Genomic DNA, 24,245 nt, shown 5'->3' with positions numbered 1-24,245 from the left:
TAAAATATTCGTACAACGAAACATAACAATATTCCTTGCTCTCCGGCACATACCACATCCTCTGTAAACATTTATATGATATATCATTAGGAAATTTGTAAAATTATTAGATTTGTTCAACGAATTGACAAACATACCCATCTTCATTATTTTCCACATGCACCCCCAGTTATTGTGGAAATACTCAGTCCTAATAAAAGCTCTGCACAATGAAATATCTAGCACAAACTTCGTACCCCGTCATAATCAAAGCTCTATGCAATTCTTGTACGCACATACTCCGTACTCCACATGACGAAACATAATAATATTCCTTGTTTTCTCACATATACTTCATCTTGCGTAAACATTCATACGATATATGATCTGAAATTTGTAAAAGTATTAGATTTGTTCAAGAAATTGATAAGAATATGCCATCTCCACACAACAGAACATAATAATATTCCTCGTTCTCATGAACATACCTTCATAGAATGCATAATCATAGTTCTCCCAAAAATACCATGTCCTAATTTCGTCTTTGCCATAAAAGCTCAAAAAATTAAAAGCTCCACACAATGAAATCTCCCGCATCCACACACACTGCTTCTCTTACACATACCTTCAAAGGATACATAATCATAATTCTCCTGAAAATACCCTAACCTATTTTCTTATTTTCCATAAAAGCTCAACACAGTAAAAGCTCTGCACAATGAAATCTCCCACACATACCCTGTCCTCTGCAAAGATTCAATTCTAGCACTAATTGTAGAAATGTGGTAATAGAATTGCAATTGCTCAAGAAATCTAATCTAAATTAAGAGACACAATTCTACACTACTACTATGTGGAAATTAATTTACAATTTAGAACAACATTCACAAACATGCATCAATCACATACACAAGTACACATATTTATCTAGGGGAAAACAACTGGTAAAAACCCCTTAAGCCTGCTTGCATTAATTAGATGAATAGAGAATGTATTACAATTGCTTGCTCACTCTGAGCTCAACCTACAAGTGAATAATTGTTCTCTCTGCTCAATGAAAAGCTCTGATCCAGACTTAGTCAATTTTTGCCTCCACCTGAGCTCCTATTTCCTTGCGCAAATCCTGAGGAAATTGGCCCCTATTTTTTAGGAATTTCCTCCAAATTGATTGCACAATTCCCAAGGATTGATCATTAATTGCATGCAACACCTGTACACTCAAGACTAGTCTACAACTGATGTTACACTGCCTTGGAATATCCACCACAACTGAGCAATTCAAATTCCTTACATGCATGAGCTATTTTTGGTTGATTGATTAGTTAACTAGATGATCACTAAGTTAGACTATTGTCCCATTGCACAACTGACCTCCAACTAGTTCTATTAACTATTAGAACTAGTTTAACTGAGTACAACTAGAAATAACTGAACTAGATTGCTACAAATTAGCAATCAACACATGCAAACTGAACTCCAAGCCCATTAACTCAAATTTACTGAGCTAACTGAGTGACGACAGCCATGTCACTTCAGTAAACTGCCTCCAAGTTGTCCGCTAATGTGGAAATTTCAAATTTTCTCAATTTGACCAAGTCTAAGTCAAATTGAGCCTTCCTTGCTACACTTCTCAACCCTAATGCTCAGAACAACATTGAATTAATTACTTAACGCCAGTCTCCATGCAACTTCCTCCGCACACGTTTCTTCCATACACACTTCCTTCGCACAACCACCTTCGAATGACCACATGCTTCCTCTGCACAACCACCACTGTACAAGCTTAACTTATTAACTTTTAGTCAAACCAAACTAGAAGAGATCAACAGGCACTCCCTGATGTTGATTTGATAATGTAGATCAACACTGCATAGCCTAGAAAAATCAGAACACTGAAATCAACAATCTTAACAATTGTGCAAAGATACATAGCTCTAAAACCAAAAACTCTATGCCACTGCTCTCTCGCACAAACTTCATAATCCGCACAATAAAAGCATCACACAACGAAACATGATAATATTCCCTGTTCTCTCGCACATACCCTGTCCTCTGTAAACATTCATATGATATACGATCCGGAAATTTGTAAAAGTATCTCTGCACAACGACTTGTGTAGCCTGTCATTGTCGCCGCCTCCCCCCGCCTACGCAAAGGATCTGCAACCATGTTAGTTCTGTAATCATGGGGAAGAGTAGTACCATAACAATGTCAGTGTCAGTGTTAATGTCAGAGCACTTACTAATGAAATGGCTATTGAGAAAATTAGTTTCTGTTTATTTTTAAATCAATTGTTATAAAAAATAAAGCACTAATGAAATGGCTATTGAGAAAATTAGTTTTTGTTTATTTTTAAATCATTTGTTACAAAAAATAAAGCGCTCTCCACTAAAAGAATTATGTCCCATCCAAAGGTGTTGGGCCAATAAAAAAATTAGAAATAAGATTTTCAGAAAATTATAAAATTAATTTTGAATTCATGCAAAATAGAAAAAAGCCACATTTTCCAAAAACTTTGGCTAAAATGACTTAAAGACAAAATAATAAACAATCAATGCAATTTAATCGTGAGTCGAATGTTGTGCTCCCCGACAAAGCAAGGACTATCAAGGGAAAGAAAAACGAAACACTACTTGAGAAGATAATAGAAATGGACGTTGATGGCTAACTAATCGCTAAAAGCAAATCACTAATTAATTGTTTTTTTTTTTGAGGTTTTTTAAGTTATATTCATTTGAAATTTAACACAAAATTATTAAATCAGTATAGGTTTGAGTAGCAAATTCTGCACATTTAAAATGTTACAAAAAAGTTTCAAATTTATTTATTTTTTAAAAACACAGTTCACAATCCACGTAAAAATAATTTTCACCAAATTTCAACGGATAATTAGGCAACGCTATTTCTAAGACAAAGACAGCACAACTTTTTATTTTTCTTAACAAAGTTGTCGATAAAATTTATTTATAATATATTCTCAGTCTCAACGATGGATGTAGGCTTCTCCCAGGATAAGCCAGTTAAATGAATGAAGACGAACTTTTGAAAACACATATTTTTCAAAAATCCAAAGCTCACATTTTAAGTGGGATGTATGATGGTCCTGGAAAGATTAAAAGTCCAGTACTTCCACGAATATAATGGGTGGGGATGGTTCAGTTCGTCTATAAAATATTAAAGAAGGAACGACAGTAAAGCCTGAATTCAAGCCTGCTAACAAAACTTAGTTATCATGGGTTTTTTGAGGTCCCTGTCTGATAAAAGGTTTTTTGTTTTTCTGGACAATTATTTTTGGAGGTTATCTATCAATACAGGTTGATTTATCATCGTGTTATTTAAGGAAACTAGGCCACCGAGAATAAATGGTTGGTGGTATCTGTCGGATGCTTTTACGTTTAGAATAATTAACTTATTTTTTAAGCGGTTGTTTAAAAATTATGTTTTTTTTGCATTAAAAGTTATGGAAATTCTGGTTATATTTTGAAAAAATATGGTAGGAATTTTTGTAAATCCAAGTAAAAACGATTAAAATTCATAATTTTATGTGTTTAAGACGTTTTTGATGGTGCTGAATCCATTTTCACCATAAAAAACATGATTCGAACTCTGCATCTACAAGACTTTTTGAAATTTTTTTACCAAGATTCCAGCCTTTTTTGACCATTCATTCAGGCAATGCCTGCACAATACACGACTCCATTTCTTTATATCTAAAAAAAAGCTCCTCACTAAACACAAACAATTTTAAAACAAACCCAAATAAATCAAATGATATATGAATAAATTATCATTTCACTCCAGAAAAATAAAAAAAAATATTTTAATATTCACCGGACTAAATATAATTTATAAGACAAATTGCTTTATAAAACTTATGAATTTTCACAATGTGAACAACTCTCATTTATACTGTTATTATTAATTAATATAAAAAAGCCCAAACCCTGAAATTGTGAAATGGGTTTAATGTAAATATAAAAGAAAACAAAATTAAAACCAATTTGTTTAGTATCTTTGTCCAATTTATTGTCATTACTCCTACGTGTCCAACCCTAGTGTCACTTCCAAGTCCTTTATTGGAGAGAATGCTTGGAAGTGTTCGAATTTGGATTCAGTGATAATTTTTGTTGCGGCTGATTCGATTTTCTGAACATATTTATGTTTCTCTCTATGAGTGAGAATTGAGTTGAAGTTAAGATCTTGAATTTAATTGGGAAAAGACAAACGAAGCATCACGTGACAAGGTAATAAGAATGGACTTTGATGGCTAATTAATCGTTTAAAGCACAAATAATACAAATAGCACAACTTTTTATTTTTCTGCAAAATGTCAATCGTACACTAAAGTTGTCGACAGACAATTTTTAATTATATATTGTCAGTCTCCACGATGGATCCAGGCTTCTACCAGGAAAATCCAGTCAACAAGAATGAACACGAGCTTTTGGAAAAAGCTGAAATGGATGTATTTTGCAATAATTCAAATGTCACATTTTAAATGGGTTGTATGATGGTCCTGGAAAGGTTAAAAGTACATTACTTCCACGAATACAGTGGGGACAGGAGGTGTACTTCTTGGTTTAGTTCTTCTGTAAATATTAACAGAAGAATCACAGTAAATCCTGAATTCAAGCCTGGTAACAAAACTGAGTTATTATGGCTTTTTTTTAGGTCGGTGTCAGATAAAGTGGTATTTTTGGTGGAATACTTGGAAAAATTTATCATAATTTAGTAGTTAAATTAGGCAGTGATAACAATTTAGTGGTCAAACCAGGCAGTGATTACATTTATTTTAGGTGGTATTGAATCATCACTGCTATTGAAGGAAATAATATAATTATTTTAGGTGGCATTGAATCATCACTGTTATTGAAGGAAAATCATGGAGTCTTCTACATAGGCGCTGATGAATTGTCCTGACAGCCAAAAGTGGTCTGAAACCCGGTAAAAAATTTCAAAAAATCTTGTAGAGGCAGTGTTTCAATCATGTTTTTGATGTCAGAAATAAATTCAGCACCATCAAAAACTTCTAAGACACTTAAAATTATGAAATTTGAGAATTTTTACTTTAAAAAAAATTTGCCAAAACTTTTTAAAATATAACTCAAATTTCCATAATTTTTAAGGTAAAAAAACACAACAATAAAACTACAACAAAAATCATACCATCTATACCATATAATATGAACTTTTAACCTTTGGGTGGGCCTGAAATGACAAACACAGACTCTCACTCCTGCCAATATCCTTACCTCTCTGTCTCCTTATCTCTCAAAACAAAAACAATTTTAAAACACCACATAAAACAAAAAAAAAACAATTTTAAAACATACTACGGCTAAATCCAATCAAGATCAAGTGCTATACTAATAAGTCGAGATGTAATATTTAATTACTTTTTGAGCGTGCTACATACTTCAATAAGAACAGCAAGCGGTATTTAGACAGCGATGCTTAACAGTAATTATTAAGCAGAATGTACATATGCAGAGAGCGGATATTACTGGATTGCATTGAACGGTAGGTATAGCTGTGACACTTTCCTTACTTTTTCCCTTAGAGCTGATCACGATTTGTGCATGGTTTTATTGTGAGGTCCCACAGGCAATAGATCTTTCATGGTTTTTGCTTACGTATGAACACCAGAAGAATCGCTGTAATTGGAGTGGAGTATTATTTTATATAAATAGACATGTAGGATGAATCCATATTCATAGATGATCGGCTGGTACTGCGATTTTAATCCATTTTGCAGTAAACACTGAAACCTTGTAATGAAATGTCTATTTCATTACAGCTTTATTTAATTTTGCAGTGTTTACTTAAGTGTCTTCACTTCAAGAAGTTATGATTTTGCAGGGCCTTGATCTGTATGAACGTGTCGAGTGCAGGAACAAATAAGTGAGTCCATTAGGCTCAGGACCAGTGGTGTGCTAGAGTGCCTCAAGGATGCTGACGAGGGTTACCAATATGGAGCATGTCCAGTGTTCGATCGCCAATGTCAGATCGTCTATGTTGCTCAGTGGACAGCGGATGCTCACACGAAGCACAGCGCGCGAGTTTTGCTTCCCGACAAAATTTCCGGGCAGGCAATCGAGCTGCTGGAACGATGGTAGTTGCAGAAGGAGAATCGGTCCAATTTGTGCTGTTATCAGTGATAAACCTGCGACGACGACCGCCGTGACGCCTTCTGTTGACAAGGGTGCGATGATCAATGTGAAGGCCGTGGCCACAATCAGAAAGAAACTCAAGGAGCGCATGAAGGACAAGATCGAGAATCAATGGGTGTCTCTGTTAGATGTCATTGGCCAGAACGTCCTTCTGGAACTAGTCAGTGTTGACATCGATCCAGGTGGGGTGCTGTGATCTAACTCTTTTCTTCCGTTTTTCAGTTGCTTTTTAATTTGTAAACACAATGGTTTAATCTGTGAGAGCTATGATCTCCAACACAACATTAACATGGAAGGCTCTATGAGATATGAACTTTGGACCACTGCCTTGAATCGTCAATGCCTTTACCGATTACAATGCAATAACCCACTTTAATGTGGAGGGCTTTGGAGATTTTAAGTCTAGACCTCTACTCTGAATGGTCAATATCCCACTTTAATATGGGAGGCCATTGGAAATTTGAAGTCTAGACCTCTGCCCTGAATGGTCTATGCCTTTTCCAATTACAGTACTTTAACATGGAAGGGTTTTATGGGATATTAGAATTGTGAAGCGCTACCCTGAATGGTCAATAACCTACTTTAACATGGAAGGGTTCTATGAGATTTTAGAACTCTGGAGCTCTGCCCTGAATGATCATAACCTACTTTAACATTGGAGGGCTTTATGAGATTTCAGAACTCTGCACCTCCGTTTTGAATGGTCAATGCCTTTACTAACACAGTAAAACAATCCATGTTAAGAACCCTAGACCTGTCTTAAATACTCAATGCCTTTACCAACATAGTACAACAACGCACTTTAACATGGGAGGACTGTATGAGATTTGAACTCTGGGCCTCTACCCTGAATGGTCAATGCCTTTACCAATTGTAGTACACTAACTCATGTTCTCTATGAGATTTGAACTCGCGACGTCTGCCCTGAACTATCAATGCCTTTATCAACTAGCCATGCGGTAAACCCCATCAACTCTTTGAATTTACGTTCAGCCATCTAATCCAGGTCTGATCAGCACCTTGAGGTTCATAGGCTCAAACATTGATATATAGAGTTCATGTAAACAATTCACCTATCGAAAATTGGAACTCAACTATGCAATATCATGCTTTGGTTGACGTATATATCAGGCCCAGGTTTAGATGGGTATGGGCTAATTCATAGTTTGTTGGTCTTCCGTCTTATTAGTTTTCCTGTTTATGTACACTGAATTGGCTGGATGAAGATGTTTTGTTTGCTTATTTTTTCACTTCTTTATCTGCTGCAGAGACAAGTAGTGGCAAGAGAAGCAAAGAATCTGCTTTGAAGGGCTGGCTGCTGCAGACTGCCCGTGAAGATAACATAATGGAATGCACTGCAAATTTTACAGTAAGCGCTGACTTTGGTTGGCCGGGAGCTATTTTAGTTACCAATCATCACGACAAAGAAATCTTTTTAGAATCCATTGTGGTGGAAGGGTTCGACAGCGAGCCGATCTACTTCCCCTGCCACTCTTGGGTTCATTCAAAGAAGGATAATCCCGAGAAAAGAATCTTCTTCAGCAATCAGGTTAGTTAGATTGCCCAAACTGGACATTGGATTTTCAGAGTTTATCGTGTTTTTAGAGACTGAGTATACTAGGGTTTAGCTAGCTCGGTGCACAGTGTCAGACTGGCCTTCCATGGGTTGTGTTCAGAACATAGGTCAAGTAAATTTCCCTAGTAAGGAGGAATAGGGGATAAGGTTACGAAATGAAATTATATTCATGAACTTAGCAGGCCCTGTAGAATCTATGAGAGAAAAAAATATAGGTGGACATTTTCTTTCCTCTAGCAACTGAACAAGCTACACACATTCTGAATAATTAGGAAACTGTGTCTTGATTGTGCAGATTACAATCCCAACATGGTTCATGTCAAATTTTCATTTTTTCTTGTTAAAAACTTGGGAAGACAATCTTACTGCGTTTTATTTTTCTCTTTTTGAAATCAAAACAGCCATATTTGCCTTCAAAAACCCCTGATGGGCTAGAGGATCTTCGGCAGAAGGACCTGACAGACAAGCGTGGGGATGGAAAAGGTGAACGTAAGTAGTGGGATAGAATTTATGACTATGCGACTTACAATGATTTAGGGAACGCTGATAAAAGTGAGGATCTTGCAAGACCGATTCTTGGTGATGGTGATATAACTTATCCAAGACGCTGTCGCACTGGTCGTCCTCCTATGAAGACAGGTGAGGGATTCTGCTCTGCTTTGTAAATGCAAGTACCGAGTGCCTATTGGTTTTAGTGACAATAGGCCTTATGATTCATGATACTGACATGATGCAAATTGATTTTACTTTGATTATGTCTTTTTATCTTCAAAAATCCTGGTTGAACTAGTAAAGGAATAAAAGATTAGAAAAAATAACAAATGTACTGCCATCAACCATGAGAACTACCATAAAGGTTCCATGATACTTTGACATGATCAGACTACGAAGTAAAGCTGATTGAATAGTGCATGATTCAGATGCTTGATTGAACCTGACCTTCCCTACTTGGATCTTTGTATGACTATTTCTATGAGTTCCTTCAATTTACATACATTGAGAGTGTTTTGTTATTCTCAAATTGCTACCTTATTCATCCCAGCTTAATTAGCATGACATCAGTCTTTCATGTTTTAGTGCATTTTGTCATTATGTACAGATTTCAATAGTGCACCATACCTTTTGATGGTTCATTTGTATGAAACTAAGAGCCTGAAGCTATGATTTTCTTCGACTTTATGGTAATTATTAAATGGGTTGTATAGGAATTTTCATAAAAGCTCATTTTATATTGTGATATTCTGGTTTATGCCTTCTGTTTTCTTTTTGTTATGATATGGTGATTACACAGCTACCTTTAGACTATCATTGATTCTTGTTTTAACTTCAAATTGTTAATATTTGAATAACATGCCAGCATTTTTTGTTACCTTACCTTTTATTTCTGTTGTTGTGGAGAAAATGCTTCACTAGCTGATAAAAATCATGTGCAATAGAACAATGGAGTACCTAACTATGACTTCATACCTATACAAACTTGGACTGTTCTTTTACATAGTATAGCCATAGTAAAACAAAAGCAAGTTAACAACCTTTAACTGCCTTAAAGAAAGAACAGCATCTTTTGGGAGAGAATCTAGACTGCCAGATCTAGTGTGGGTTTTCTCCCCAGCTATCATAAGATTTTCCCATGTAATTGAAAGGAGGAGACCTTAGTGTGAAAGTTGCTTCTTTGGCATCCAATGGATTCTTTGCCCACAGAATTCTAAATGGCCATATCAATATAATATTTTCAGCTCTTTTTTCTTGGAATTTCTAAAATTGGTTATAGATTGGAGACCCAAAAAATGATCGTGAATGAAAAACATATAAGACTAATAATGGACATGGAGATTAGATATTTTTGACATTTATGGGTTTCATCCCCACATAAGTCGTGTGCATTGGAAGAGGATCATACTGAAAATTCGTAAGTGTATGTGATTAAGTTCCCACATCGAAGTCTCCAAGAAGCGTACAAGAACTGTGATTCTGCTTAATAGCTTTCACAAAGAAGATAACGAAACTGAAATATCTTCATACTATTTTAAAAGATGGTCATTCATTAATTGTTGTTTTGCCTAGTTTTTTCATTTGGTAAATTTCAAATGCAATTTCAACTATAAGGGGTTGAGCAATTTACGCTGCCCTAATAGTCGTACAATGCTTATGGACAGATCCATCTGCAGAAAGCAGACAAGAAAATCGTATTACTGTATATGTTCCACGGGATGAAGCATTCGAGGAGATCAAGAAAAGTACATTTTCTGCAGGAGCACTAAAAGGATTATTGCATAACTTGGTACCATCATTGATAGCTAGTTTCTCGAATCCCAATTATGAGTTTGGGTGCTTTTCTGATATTGATCGTCTGTATAGAGAGGGCCAGATTTTAAAGATTGAGCCACATCAACATGATATTTTTAAAAATCTGATGTTGCCAAAGATAATGAATAAGGTGCTAAAAACTGGTGAAGAGCTATTACGATATGAAATCCCAGGCATAATCTCAAGTAAGGACAAAGAAAATTTATGCTATTGCTTGCAAGTCTTCATTTTCAGCTGTTTTTCACGCACATCGATCACCTGCTTCTTGTCACCATGATTTATGGACAGAAACAGATTTTGTTCTTTGTTACTTTAATATGATATGCATGATGTTTCAGGGGATAGATTTGCATGGTTACGTGACAATGAGTTTGGCCGCCAAACATTGGCGGGGGTGAACCCTGTTAATATTGAACGGTTAAAGGTTTGTTTTGACTTCTGTCTAATTCTGAACTGAGTTAACTGTGATACTCCCTTAAAAGGTTTAAACTAGTTTGTGATTCATTAGGAGGTTCATTTCAAGTCTTAACAATCCAAACGAATGAATGTCGTTCAGGACTTTCCCATTCTCAGCAAACTGGATCCGGCAATATATGGTTCACCAGAGTCTGCAATCAAATCTGAACATGTCGAAGGAGAACTAAATGGAATGTCTGTTAAGCAGGTAATATTATTTCTCATATTTAATAAAGACCAGTGTAGGAGGCAATATGAACAGGCAAGGCTGTTGGATGGAATAACCGGAACATATAAATCCTCTGCTCCATTTCTTTCTCTCTCCAGCCCACTGTCATAGACAAACCAAAAAAAATCAGGAACATGAATGATCTGAATGTAGGGTATTCTTTAGATTAGCAACCAAATTCCTCTAGTAACAGATGTTGTATGAAGCAGGCACTTGAAGAGGAAAGATTGTTCATCTTGGACTACTATGATGCATATATGCCGTTTGTCACCAAGATAAATTCTCTGAAGGGGAGAAAGGTTTATGCTTCAAGAACAATATTCTTTTTAACACCACGTGGCACTCTTAAGCCTATAGTTATTGAGCTCAGTCTCCCACCAACCGTTACTGGAGCTGAATCCAAACGAATTTTCACTGATGGCCATGATGCAACTTCGTACTGGCTTTGGAAATTAGCGAAATCTCATGTGTGCGCCAATGATGCTGGTTTTCACCAGCTCGTCAATCACTGGTATGTTGATTAGTTTATTTGCACAGATTATAGATAGTTTTCAATGTATGTAGTTTCCTCACTGACTGCAATGGTGTATATGGCAGTGTGGTACAAAAGAAAAGTTTTGACATTTACATAATGGTAGCACTTTTTTTTGCATCTGTGCAAACTTTTTATCAGGAGTTGAGTAATAAACTTCTAAGATGGCCTGCCTGACATTTTCACTCATACAAAGTCTTATGCTAGACCTTAACTCTCTGGATCAATTGACAGGCTACGGACACATGCTTGCATGGAGCCCTATATTATTGCAGCTAACAGGCAGCTGAGCTGTATGCATCCCATCTTCAAGCTGTTGCTACCACATTTGCGTTACACTATGGAAATTAATGCATTGGCTCGCCAGAGCTTGATAAATGGAGGAGGAGTTATTGAATCTTGCTTTACACCAGACAAGTATTCCATGGAGTTAAGTGCATCTGCATATGACAGAGCATGGCGCTTTGACAGGGAGGCCTTGCCTGCAGACTTGCTTGCAAGGTATGTGGTTTAATTTGAGACAGTAAAAACATGACTTTACTTTCATATTCCATTCTCCATGAATACCCGATGAATCCATGGGATCTAATATTGATAGAAGGCACATTCAAATCCTTGATATGAGATGCTACTTTAGTTGGAAAAAATGGACATTTCTTCTATTGACGAGCACATTGTAATGTCTTGTTGGATCCCTCACAAATAGGTCTTCATTTGACAATAATTTTAGTTGCCTAAATGAAAATTTACAATTTTTAACTCTATCACTTTTATATCATCCATTTTAAATCCCTTGTACAACAGGCCTAAACTGCAGAAAACAGAAAAATATTTTCCTTGTCGTATCCTGATTCCTGAGGGCAAAGGAAGTGGTCAATATGCTCCAAATTCCCTTAAAGAAAATATTTTCCCAACCTTAAATCTTAACCAGCACTAGTCTAGTTCTTTGAAAATGGCCATTAATCCAGGCAATTGTTTTTTGGATTGGAGAGTACTGCCATTTGCCTACTCATTTTTATCAAGAAAGTAGACACTTCTGCATTGGTAACTTGTAATGCTTATTTCTAATCGATGTCTACTAAAATCATCGTAGACTATTTAGTATTAAATTTTAATGCATTTTCATATTCTGCATTGTTCCTGCTCTCAGATAGGATACTCTACATAGGATATTTCCTAGTAGCTAGCACATTACATATGCTGTCAGTGCTGCTCCCATACTTGTATTTAAGTGATTTGTCCATACAACTTGTCAATTAAGACACTACAAAGGGTGTGTGATGGTCCAAACTTATTATCTTAGTATGAATTTCAATAGAAACACATCCCTTATATTTTTCATCTTTTTACACATTCTTGCCACTTTTATGATCAAAATTTCCAATTACTTGCATGGTGCAACTACAAGTTGTCTATCTCAGAATCCACAGCAATAAACCATGGTAGCCACACAAATTTCAAGGGGCATAACATAACACAGTCCTTATTATAGAAACTAAACAAAGCCAGAAACCAAAACAAAGCTATTCTGCTCATTACATCACAACCTCAAAATGTCACTCACTCACATGCAGACTCATCATCAGATCTACTCTACAAACTTAATGCTCCAGATCCTTTCAACTTCTAATCTTCTTCCAATATGGATCTTGATCTCCATGAGTGAACCCATGACCCCCAAGAGCTCTCTGAACTCTTTTACTCCACTATGTAGAAATTCTCACTGTAGATTAAACTGATTATGCAATATAACTAAAGCAAAATACTTAATCTACTTCTACAATCAAACTTGCGGAAGCTTAATCGATTTGAGCAAGATCAAATAGAACACATATAACAGAGAAGAAGAATCAATACACATGAAACACAGAAGAATACTCTGGGGAAAGCCTCAGCTAAAAACCCCGCTATCTGTATTACCATACAAGTGGAAATATCTCAGGATTACACACAGCTATCCATCTCTTAATGCAATCCCTCACTACTGCTCATAGACAAAATAGACTGCTCATATGCCCTCTCTTTTGCCCTCCAAGCCTCCTATTTCCTTGCGCAGTTTTTCCCTGGGTGCTCCAGCTGTAACCTTGTGTGACATTGATCTTACACACTGCTCCAACACACTGTAAAACTGTGCAAATCTCAAGGAATGAATTTCTTTTGCATGCAAGAGATTTTCTTATAGGGAAATTCTTGCAACTGATAGTACACTGTCCCTGTCTTTAATCTCAACTGGGTCTTTGTCTGAACTGACATGCATGAGTTATTTATGAGAGAATCTTCAGTTATTTGGAGTACACTAGTTTCATGCATGCATGCATTAACTGACTGAACTCACAATTAGTTCCTCAAACTGTTTGGAACTAATTTAACTGGACTTAACTCAATTAACTGAGCTAACTAATTACAACTCAAATACAACTCATCCTTATCTTCTTAATTTAAGGGATAATCTCCTTCATTTGAGGGATAATTGTTGCATGACTTCACAAAGATTTCTAGCTTGAATTTCTCCAACTAATTAACTCAAGATGAATTAATTAATTATTTTTCAAGCAGTTGGTGAGACTAAATTCGAATTTTAATTCTCAATTTTAATTCAAGGACAAATTAAAATTGGAATATTCTTGTTGCCACATTTCAACACTCCCTCTCAACAAGAAAGGGATTATCAGCCACCCCGATCCCGTCTCTATGGAACTCGAATTTACACCTTGACAATGCCTTAATCAAAATGTCAGCATCTTGTTCCTCGGTCGAAATATACTGCAACAACATGATCCTCCTCGCCACACAGTCTCTGAGATGATGATACCGAATGTCGATGTGCTTGGACTTGTCATGAAATACTGGATTCTCAGAGAGTTTGATACAACTCTGATTATCACAATAGATCACAGTTGGATCCATCCTCTGATCAAAGTTTCAAACAAACCAACTAGAATTTTCCGCATCCAAATGCCCTCACTTGCTGCGTGACTTGCAGCCATGTATTCAGCCTCTGCTGTGCTGAGTGCAACCGACCTCTGTTTCCTACTGTACCAAGAAACTGCAGCTGACCCAAGGTTGAAAATCTCTTCTGATGTGCTCTTCCGATCTGATGGAATCCTTGCCCAATCTGCATCTGTGAAGCCCTGTAGCTTCACTCCCTCTGTCCGTCTGTACCATAATCCATACTGACATGTGCCTTTGAGGTATCTCAAAACATGCTTAGCTGCCTTCCAAAACATCTTGGTAGGTTGAACCATAGCCTGACTTAGCTGGTTCACGCATAGCACAAATCTGGTCGTGTGTTCACTAAGTACATCAGTGAACCCACAAGCTACCTGTACACAGTAGCTTCTACTACTTCTCCTGAAGTAGCATCCTCCTTCCTCCAGTTACCTGCTAGAGGAGTCTGCATGGGCTTGCACTTCTCCATGTGGAATCTCCTGAGTATCTCATTGGCATACTTTCCCTGAGACACAAACAACTCCCCATCCTTCTGCCACACTTCCATGCCAAGGAAGTAGTGCATGAGACCCATGTCTTTCATCTCGAATTCTCTTGCAAGGTCCTCCTTGCAAGACATGATCAACTGATCATCACCTGTCAATATGAGATCATCAACATAAAGAACAATGATCAACTGCTTACCTTTCACCATGATGTGGTACAGGTTCGCATCCGCTTCACTCTTTGTGAAGCCCAACCTGGTGAAGTAGTTGTCAATCCTAGTGTACCAAGCACGAGGTGCTTGCTTCAACCTGTACAAAGCTCTCTTGAGTCGGCACACATGCGACTCACGATTGAAGGTCTCAAAACCTTCCGGCTGCTCTATGTACACCTCTTCCTCAATCTTGCCATTGAGCAATGTGGTCTTCACATCCATCTGATGGATCTTCCAATCCATCTATGCTGATAGTGCCAACATCGATCTGATAGATGAGTACCTTGCTACAGGAGCAAAAGTCTCATCATAGTCGATCCCCTCGACCTGTGAGAAACCACGGGCAACAAATCTTGCCTTATGTTTCTCCACACTACCATCAACAGCTTGCTTTACCTTGTAAAGCCAACGGGAACTCACAACTGACTTGTTCTCCGGTCTTGGAACCACATCCCAAACACTGTCCCAAATTATGGAGTCATACTCCTCTACCATAGCATCAACCCAAATCGGCTGCTGTACTGCTTCCTCAAAGGAAGATGGCTCGGTTTCAACACATTCCCCAACAAGGGCCATGTATCCAGTGTACCTATCAGGTGACCTCCTCTGTCTGTGCTGAGAAGATGGTTCTCCCACATTCTCTCTCGCATCCGACAACAATCTGTCAGCTTCTCTTGTGCGCTTCCATCCATCTCTGGAAGACTCTGCTTGAGTGGATGTCTCCACTCCTGGAACCTCTGCATGCGGCTGCTCCGCATCAGTCTGAGGCTCCTCCTCCTTAAGAACTAAAAGTTCCTCCACAACTTGTAGTTGGAGCTCCCTCTCAAAGGAAACTCGCATGGCCTTCTGCTCATCAAACTTGAGATCTCTACGAACCACTGTCCTCCGACTGGTAGGCAAGTACACCCGATAGTTGTGAGGTGAATCAGTGTACCCCACAAGTATTCCCAATTCAGCTTTCGGCTCAAGTTTCTTTCGGGCATCCTTGGTCACATGGCAATATACCGATGAGCCAAAGATCATGAAGTGACCCACATCTGGTCTCTTCCAGGAGAAAGCTTCCTCTAGTGTCTTCATCCCAAGTATGCGATGTCGGCTTCTATTCTGCAAATAGACCGCTTTGTTGCATGCCTCAGCCCATAAATGAAGTGGTAGGCCTTGGTCATGCAACATCGCCCGAGTTGCCCCCACAATCATTCTGTTCTTCCTCTCGGCCACCCCATTCTGCTGTGGGTTATGAGGTGCCGTCAACTCCCGTTTAATTCCTTCCATTGCACAGAAGTCCTTAAACTCTTGAGAGACATACTCTCCACCATTGTCGCTTCTCAAGGCCTTGATCTTCTTCCCTGACTCTTTCTCAACCAAAGCTTTGAACTCACAAAACTTTGAGAAGGTTTGGTCCTTCTTCTACATGAAATAAATCCAGCATTTATGAGAAAAATCATCAATGAAAATCACATAATACCTTTGTTTCACGGTGGATGCTGTCGAGAATGGTCCACACACATCAATATGAACTCGCTCTAAGATTGCTTCAGCTCGACTGTCTCGATCATGAAAGGAAGACTTGGCGTACTTTCCCAAGGTACAACCTTTGCATGTGTCCACTTGCTCAAGTTTACCTTTGGGAAGTCCGGTAGAGATTTGCTGCATTATCTTCAAGGCCCCATGATGCAAGTGGCCCAACCGCCTATGCCATAACTCGCCAATGTCTTGGCTTTGCACCAATTCTGCTTTCGAACTCAATGCAGCACAATCATCTACCTCTAGTTTATAGAGATTCTTCACTTGAATCCCAATCCTCTTGGTCTGACCCGTGGCTATGTGTCTCAGGAACGCCTTTCCTTTACTGAAGACAACATTGTAGCCTTTGTCTTCCAACATCGCGACTGATACCAAGTTCTTCTTCAGTCCAGGGACATATTTTACATCAGTCAAGGTGAGACGAGCTCCATACTCCCTTTGAAAAGCAACCGTGCCTTCTCTTGAAACACAATACTTTCCGTCATCACCCATTTCTATGCGCATCTTGAGGTCTTTCTCCTCCAAGGTACTGAATAAAATTTTATCGCTGGTCATGTGGAATGAGGCTCCATTGTCCAGATACCAAACACAACCCACCATCGATAAAACTATGCATGCGATGAGGGTAAAATCCAATTCGAACTGAGAGGCTAATGCCTCACCTTCTGATCCTTTCGAGGATCCCTTCTTGGATTTCTTCAATGGGCAATTAGTTGCATAATGGCCCACCTCATGACAATTAAAACATCTCACTTTAGATTTGTCAATCTTCTTCCCTCCATGAGAAGAATTAGATTTGGAATGGGAAGCCTTCCCTTTCCCTTTCCTTGCCTTACTTGCTAAGGCCAATTTTTCTTCATCATCATGCTTAGATGAAGAACCATCTCTTGTGTTCCTCTTGATCTCCCCTTGCATCAGATCCGACCACAGTCGTTCCCAATCCGACAGTTTCTCTCTTCCATTCACAAAGTCCTGGTAGCTATTCTAGCTCTTTGGAAGACCGAAGAGAGCAAAACTCACCATATCATCGTGGGCTGTAGTTATTCCCACACTACCAAGCTCATCTCTGCAGGTGGTGAGCTTGTTCAGATATGTAGAAACAGTGTCGCCCTTCTCCATCTTGATTTTCCGAAGTTTATCCTTGAGCGCCAGATTCCTTTGGTCGCTACTGTTCTAATATAGGTCCTTCAATGTCTTCCACATTGAAAACGAAGTCTCCTTCCCATGGAGACTCAAGACAATATGGTCTCAAACTCCCTCTAGAAGAATCCGTCTCGCCTTCGCCACACACTTCTTCTATTCAGCCAATTCTTGTGCATTAGCTGCAGCTGGCTTGGGGATTTCTTGACCAATGAAATCTTTCAAACCATTGTCTTCTAATACCGCTTCCATGCGATCCTTCCATGCTATGTAATTCGAGCTGCCATCCAGAGCATACTCGAGTCTCAAGCCATTGAACGCCATTGGTGAACTTTGAGGTGTGATAAGAATTCGATTTTGCACGTGCAACCAAGAACTTCAAACTTCGAATTTCCCTTCTCAGTATACTGTGCACAGCTTCGATCACCTTTGCTCTAATACCATGTAGAAATTCTCACTGTAGATTAACTTGATTATGCAATATAACTAAAGCAAAATACTTAATCTAGTTCTACAATCAAACTTGCAGAAACTTAATCGATTTGAGCAAGATCAAACAGAACACATATAACAGAGAAGAAGGATCAATACAGATGAAACATAGAAGAATACTCTGGGGAAAGCCTCAACTAAAAACCTCGCTATCTGTATTATCATACAAGTGGAAATATCTCAGGATTACACACAACTTTAGCTCTCACAACCATCCAGCTCTCAGTACAATCCCTCACTGCCTCTCATAGACAAAATAGACTGCTCATATGCCCTCTCTTTTGCCCTCCAAGTCTCCTATTTCCTTGCGCAGTTTTTCCTTGGGTGCTCCAGCTGTAACCTTGTGTGACACTGATCTCACACACTGTAAAACTGCGCAAATCTCAAGGAATGAATTCCTTTTGCATGCAAGAGATTTTCTTATAGGAAAATTCTTGCAACTGATAGTACACTGTCCCTGTCTTTAATCTCAACTGGGTATTTGTCTGCACTGACATGCATGAGTTATTTATGAGAGAATCTTCAGTTATTTGGAGTGCACTAGTTTCATGCATGCATACATTAACTGACTAAACTCACAATTAGTTTCTCAAACTGATTGGAACTAATTTAACTGGACTTAACTCAGTTAACTGAGCTAACTAATTACAACTCAAATACAACTCATCCTTATCTCCTTAATTTAAGGGATAATCTCCTTAATTTGAGGGATAACTGTTGCATGACTTCACAAAGACTTCTAGCTTGAATTTCTCCAACTAATTAACTCAAGATGAATTAATTAATTATTTTTCAAGCAGCTGGTGAGACTAAATTCGAATTTTAATTCAAGGACAAATTAAAATTGGAATATTCTTGTTGCCACATTTCAACACACTAGAACTTGAAATCTTCATCTTTGATCCCCTTTGTTGAGAAACATGCCTCTTCTCTATTTTAGTTCCCTTGAAGATTTCCTTCTCATCTACTTGGATTGCCTTCCTGCCTTGAGCTATCCTAAATTGCCCACTATTGAGCTACCCAAAGCTGTCCACAAATGAATTTGTATGCTCCTTTAATAGGCTCTAATCCTCTATAAAATCTGATCATATGGTTGACATAGTCAAGTGGGTCCACATTGTCACCAATCAACAATTACCATGTGGAATCTGACCCAACTTATTCCTAGGTCTTTGTGATGAGGTCCCTTTGTCCTTTATTAAATACTAGGAACAATTACTGGAATTCAACAAACTGGGAAACTGGAATGGAAATATTTTTGGGTGATGCGGGATGGTCTATACAATTATATCAATACTTCTCAACATACTTGTCACAAAAACCTCATAAATAACCAACCAATGCTGCCTCAATCTGGGGTACTCTCCTATGACATCTTGCTCTTTAGGTACCACTCATTTCTTGAAAATATTTGGTTGCTGTGCAACCACAAATTCCCTGCCTCTATCGTCCTGATACATTGCAGCTTTCACATTGTTTGTAACCTTCGAATCTGTGCACAAACTACATGCAACGTTCATCTCATCCCTTTCAAGGAGATTCTCAACTCCTTCTTGGTCACTGATCTTATGGAATTCAAATAAAAGACATTTACATCCTCGATCTTTCATATTTGCAAACTCAACACAAAACATATTAGAATAATCAAAATTTCCCACATGCATCTTTTGCAATGGTGCTTTCTCTTTAACTCCACTTTTCTAGATTTTTTCTTGCATATTTTATGTTGTAAGCCCCTTCCTAATTTCTTCTAGGATGCACACAACCACATGCCCTCTTTACTCATAATTGGCTTTCACCATAACAATCTGGGAACACTCTCTCTAGATATTATTATATCTTGCAACTCACATCATATTGCACTTCACATATCTGCTGTCTTCATGTACTTGATTGTTAATTTTGTCGTCAACGTAGAGATACCTTTCTATAGATTTTATTTTCAACATTCTAATAAATTCTTCACCTTTTACTTTTCCTTCTCCCTTCACACCCTGTTGTCTGTTGGTCAACTTCTGCTTAGCTTCCAAGGCAAGCTGATGTGCTTGTTTAGGAGACACCTTCTCATTGACGACAAAAGTAACAATCAAGTACATGACCTCCTATCACTCATCTTCATCCTCATACGCCATCTTTACTTTCCTTTCTGCCAAGCCCCATCCAAGGCTTGCACCTCCTTTACATAATATAATCTCATACTCATCTCTGTGAGGTCTGCTCTTACTTCCTTGGACTCATTTGCCTCCTTTCTCTGCTATATTCTTCTCACTTCCCTGAAATTTTCTTTACAAATCCAAACAAATCTTACCTCGCCCCCATGTTGGAGCTGTCTCTTTCTTGAACAAATCTACTGAACACTTCTTTTGTTAGTGCCATGTCTTCCTCCAACAACATTTCCCAACACTGTCCTTCTTGGAGCTATCTTGACCGTAGGTTCTTCCCACTTTGATGCAACAAACTGCCTATCTTAGAGTGCACAACAACAAACCATGGAAGCAACAAACACCTCAAGGAAGCATAACATAACACATGGCTTTATTATTGAAACTAAACAAAGCCAGAAACCAAAACAAAGCTATTCTACTCATTACACCACATCATTTGCTGGTACATGGTGAGCTTCATTACATCTACTTTCATGAACTTCACGATTTAAATCCTTTTTTACTTCTACTCTTCTTCCAATGTTGATGATCTCAATCTCCACGATCAAACCCACAATCCCCAAAAGCTCTCTGAACTTTCAGACACTTAAACTCGAGATCTTCTCTGATCTCCTTTATTGAGATATCCGTCTTTATATGTTTGATCCCCTTGTGATCCCCTTCTCATCTGCTTAGATTCCCTTCCTCCCATGAGCAATCCCAAGTTGCCCACTGTTAAGTTACTCAAAGGTGTCCAAAAATGAATTTGATGCTCCTTTTATAGGCTGTACATCCTCATAAAATCTGTGCATCATAGTTGATCATGTCAACTTGGTCCACATCACCAACATTCATCAGCTGTCCTGTGGAATATAACCCAAATGCATACTGGATTTATTCCCGGGTCTCCACGTTGTGGTCACTTTTCCTTTATTAAATACTAAGAACTATTACTGGAATTCCACAACTGAAACCTGGAATGGAAATATTTTGGGTAATGCAGGATGGCCCATACACTAGGAATGCTCCACCGTTATACCTTGTCAATCTCGGGAAAGAGTATTTTGCACACAACTGTCGTAATGTAAATAACAATGTTGCCACTCTTTTTCCACGTACTTTCCAAAGTTGCTGTTGTAATGGGGGCATTGTTAACAGTTGAGTGTTCGGCTTTGAAATAGGTTTAATCTTTTTCCCCTTTGTCGCTTGACTGTCGTCAGTAATGCTACTGAATATGTTATTTGTGTCAAACTGATTAGCCTGATGCAGCCGTCAAGGCTCTGTGTTTCTCCCATCCTTGTATATTTGTACCTTTGGATATGTACACCATTCTTGGCATATCCTTTCCAAGTTGCAACATCGAAGGGCCTGGTGCATCTAGCTTGGCTCATTTCAGTAGCTCTGCTTGTATGCCAACTTTTATCAAAATGGTGTCATTAGTACTTGTTTCTACAACGTCAGTGCCATTTCACTTCCCACTCGCATAAGATATATTTTCTTAGCTCTAATGGCAAACGTCATTCAGTTTAATTTCACATAAATGATCTGGTAAGCCTCAGCCATTTGTCATGTTGGCTTCATCTTCAAAAAAGCTTAGGTTGGTTGATCTGCTAATGCTGTATTTTTTTGATGCACTACTGCTTGTTTCTTGCTAGTTCTTCACATTGTGTTTATGTTCTCTTTAAATTCTTCTCGGGTTAGATTCTAGGGAGTGAGAATCCTTGCATATTGTAGCTTGATTTATGATTTTATCGGAGTTATTTTGTCAAAACCTGTTTTTCGTCATAGCATTGTTGAACTACTCTTTCAACTATTATTCAGAAAGACATAAAACTAGTTGAAACACATTTGTTCAAGAGAAGCAAACTATTCACAGCCCAAATGCTGCAGATCCAGGTGCAAGCCTCAAGGTAGTTAAAAAAGGCCCTTCTTTTCCATTTTCTTACCATTGCAAAACGGCGTTTCTTTCTTTTTCTCTTTCTCCTGGTGACCTCTTGTGGTCTAGTTAATCACAAACGTGCCTAATCAACAGCTTCAGTTTTTCGATTAGAAACAAACACTCAAGAAACCAAACAAGGAAAGAGGAAAACAAAGAAGCTTGGATTTTCAAAATATGCATGTATATCCATGTATGTATGTACACGTCTGTGTGTCAGAGTGCATGTTGGTTATTATTTCGTGGTCTTATTGTTTCCCTTTTCTCCAGTCACAGCTACTCTGGCTCTGACAAATCAGATGAAAGTCAGCTAAAATCTAGGCTTTTGCAAATACTTTTCGTTTATCATCACATGTATCAACCTAACAAGTGATGGCTTTTTCCATGTTAGGGGCATGGGTGTAGAGGATCCGAGTCAACCCCATGGTCTAAGACTTGTAATTAAAGATTACCCATATGTTGCCGATAGTCTTCTTATTTGGTATACCATAAAGGAATGGGAGGAAGATTATGTTTCCATCTATTACTTTGATTCCAACAGTGTGCAAACTGATATTAAACTTCAAGCATGGTGGGATGAAACAATAAACAAAGGGCATTACGATAAAATAAATGCATCCTGGTGGCCAAAGTTGGAGACAAAGGAAGATCTAGCAGGGATCTTAACTACAATAATCTGGGTGGCATGAGGGCAGCATGATGCTTTGAATTTTGGACAATACCCATATGGAGGGTATGTACCCAACAGACCCTGTATTATGAGAAAGTTGATCCCCAATGAAACAGATCCAGAGTATAAAAGCTTTCTTTCAAATCCTCAGAATTTCTTCCTATCATCAATGCCAACTCAGCTCCAAGCCACCAAAACCATGGCTGTCGTGGACACTCTCTCAACGCATTCACCAGATGAAGAGTACTTGGGCGAGAGACATGAGACTAAGTGGACTAATGATGGAAGAGCACTGGAGGCCTTTCAAAGGTTTTCTGCCACAATTCAGGGGGTAGAGGAAATCATACATCAGAGAAATGAAGATTTGAGTAACAAGAACAGGAATGGGGTTGGCGTACTTCCTTACGATTTATTGCTTCCATCATCAGGTCCAGGGGTAACTGGTCATGGTATCCCCAACAGTATTTCAATTTAGCTATCAGGATGAAAGTCCAGTTTTTCCCTATTTTGGGTTTCAGAACTTGTTATGCTTTGACTTCAGCATGATGCTATATATGCATATATGTCTAAACCAATTCTTCTCCCCAAGCTCGGAAAAAATATTAGATCAAGCCTTGCCACTTTTGTCTTCATTAGCAGCAGCAGTAGCCCGGTTTGAAATAATACATGGTAGTTGACTGGCCCCTTTCAAAGCTACTCACCTGTCCAGTCACTCACAGAGTACATATCCAAGTTGTCATTGGGGTTGTTTGACAACGTTTGTTCTTCTTGTGTTGGCCAGCTTCGTTGGTGTTGCCTAACAGTCTTTGGCTTTCTACTTCTTTACTTCGACATCTAGTACATATGCGTTTCCTGGAGGTTTGATAGGTAGGAAATTGAGTTAAATCAGCATATATGTACCTATGTAAAACTAATTTATACATCAAGGTCACACAAAATTCAAGTGGAGGCTCATCGTGTGAAATTGAAATTCAGAATTGCGCTCTAATATCATGTAGCGAAGATTTTGTGCAAGCATTGCATTTGCATATGCCTGTCTTCAAAGTATTCAATAAGGTTGAATGATTTTGAACTCATCCCAATTTATCATAGACATTTGATTTGTTTCATGGCTTTATATTGTACATAGACTTCCCACCAGGGTATATGATACAAGTATCAAAGTTATAAAGAAGATTTTCTATATAACTTTAAATTGATTGATTAACAACCATGTATATCACCATTATAACAAATTTTGTAGGGATTTTGTATTAATATCACTTCTGTAAAAACCCATTAAGTTGAATTTATATGGCAAATAAGTTAATATATGCATGGAATGTCAATGATATAAATTAACCAAAATGTATTATATATTAAATGAATAGATTATATAGTTCTCATAATGGGTAGTCAAAAAATTATATCTTTTGTATTTTAATACTCTCATACAAATAACTA

The 24,245-nt window shown here is 38.1% G+C and overlaps 1 protein-coding gene across 1 annotated transcript; it reads left to right on the top strand.

Moving 5' to 3' along the window:
* Positions 1-5,757: 5,757 nt before the first annotated feature.
* LOC149153253 (linoleate 13S-lipoxygenase 3-1, chloroplastic-like) lies at positions 5,758-23,976 on the top strand. The gene is given in 9 exon segments (XM_089445918.1): positions 5,758-6,332; positions 7,419-7,699; positions 8,128-8,365; positions 9,883-10,218; positions 10,372-10,457; positions 10,590-10,697; positions 10,928-11,229; positions 11,485-11,751; positions 22,524-23,976. Coding segments are annotated over 9 exon segments (2,775 nt in total). The 5' UTR covers positions 5,758-5,929; the 3' UTR covers positions 23,278-23,976.
* Positions 23,977-24,245: the final 269 nt, after the last annotated feature.

The sequence above is a fragment of the Pinus tabuliformis genome, chromosome 9, assembly GCF_031772625.1.
Source record: "Pinus tabuliformis cultivar Carrire ecotype Pingquan chromosome 9, CPIR1, whole genome shotgun sequence".
Taxonomy (NCBI): domain Eukaryota; kingdom Viridiplantae; phylum Streptophyta; class Pinopsida; order Pinales; family Pinaceae; genus Pinus; species Pinus tabuliformis.
This window is presented reverse-complemented; position numbering and strand designations above follow the sequence as displayed.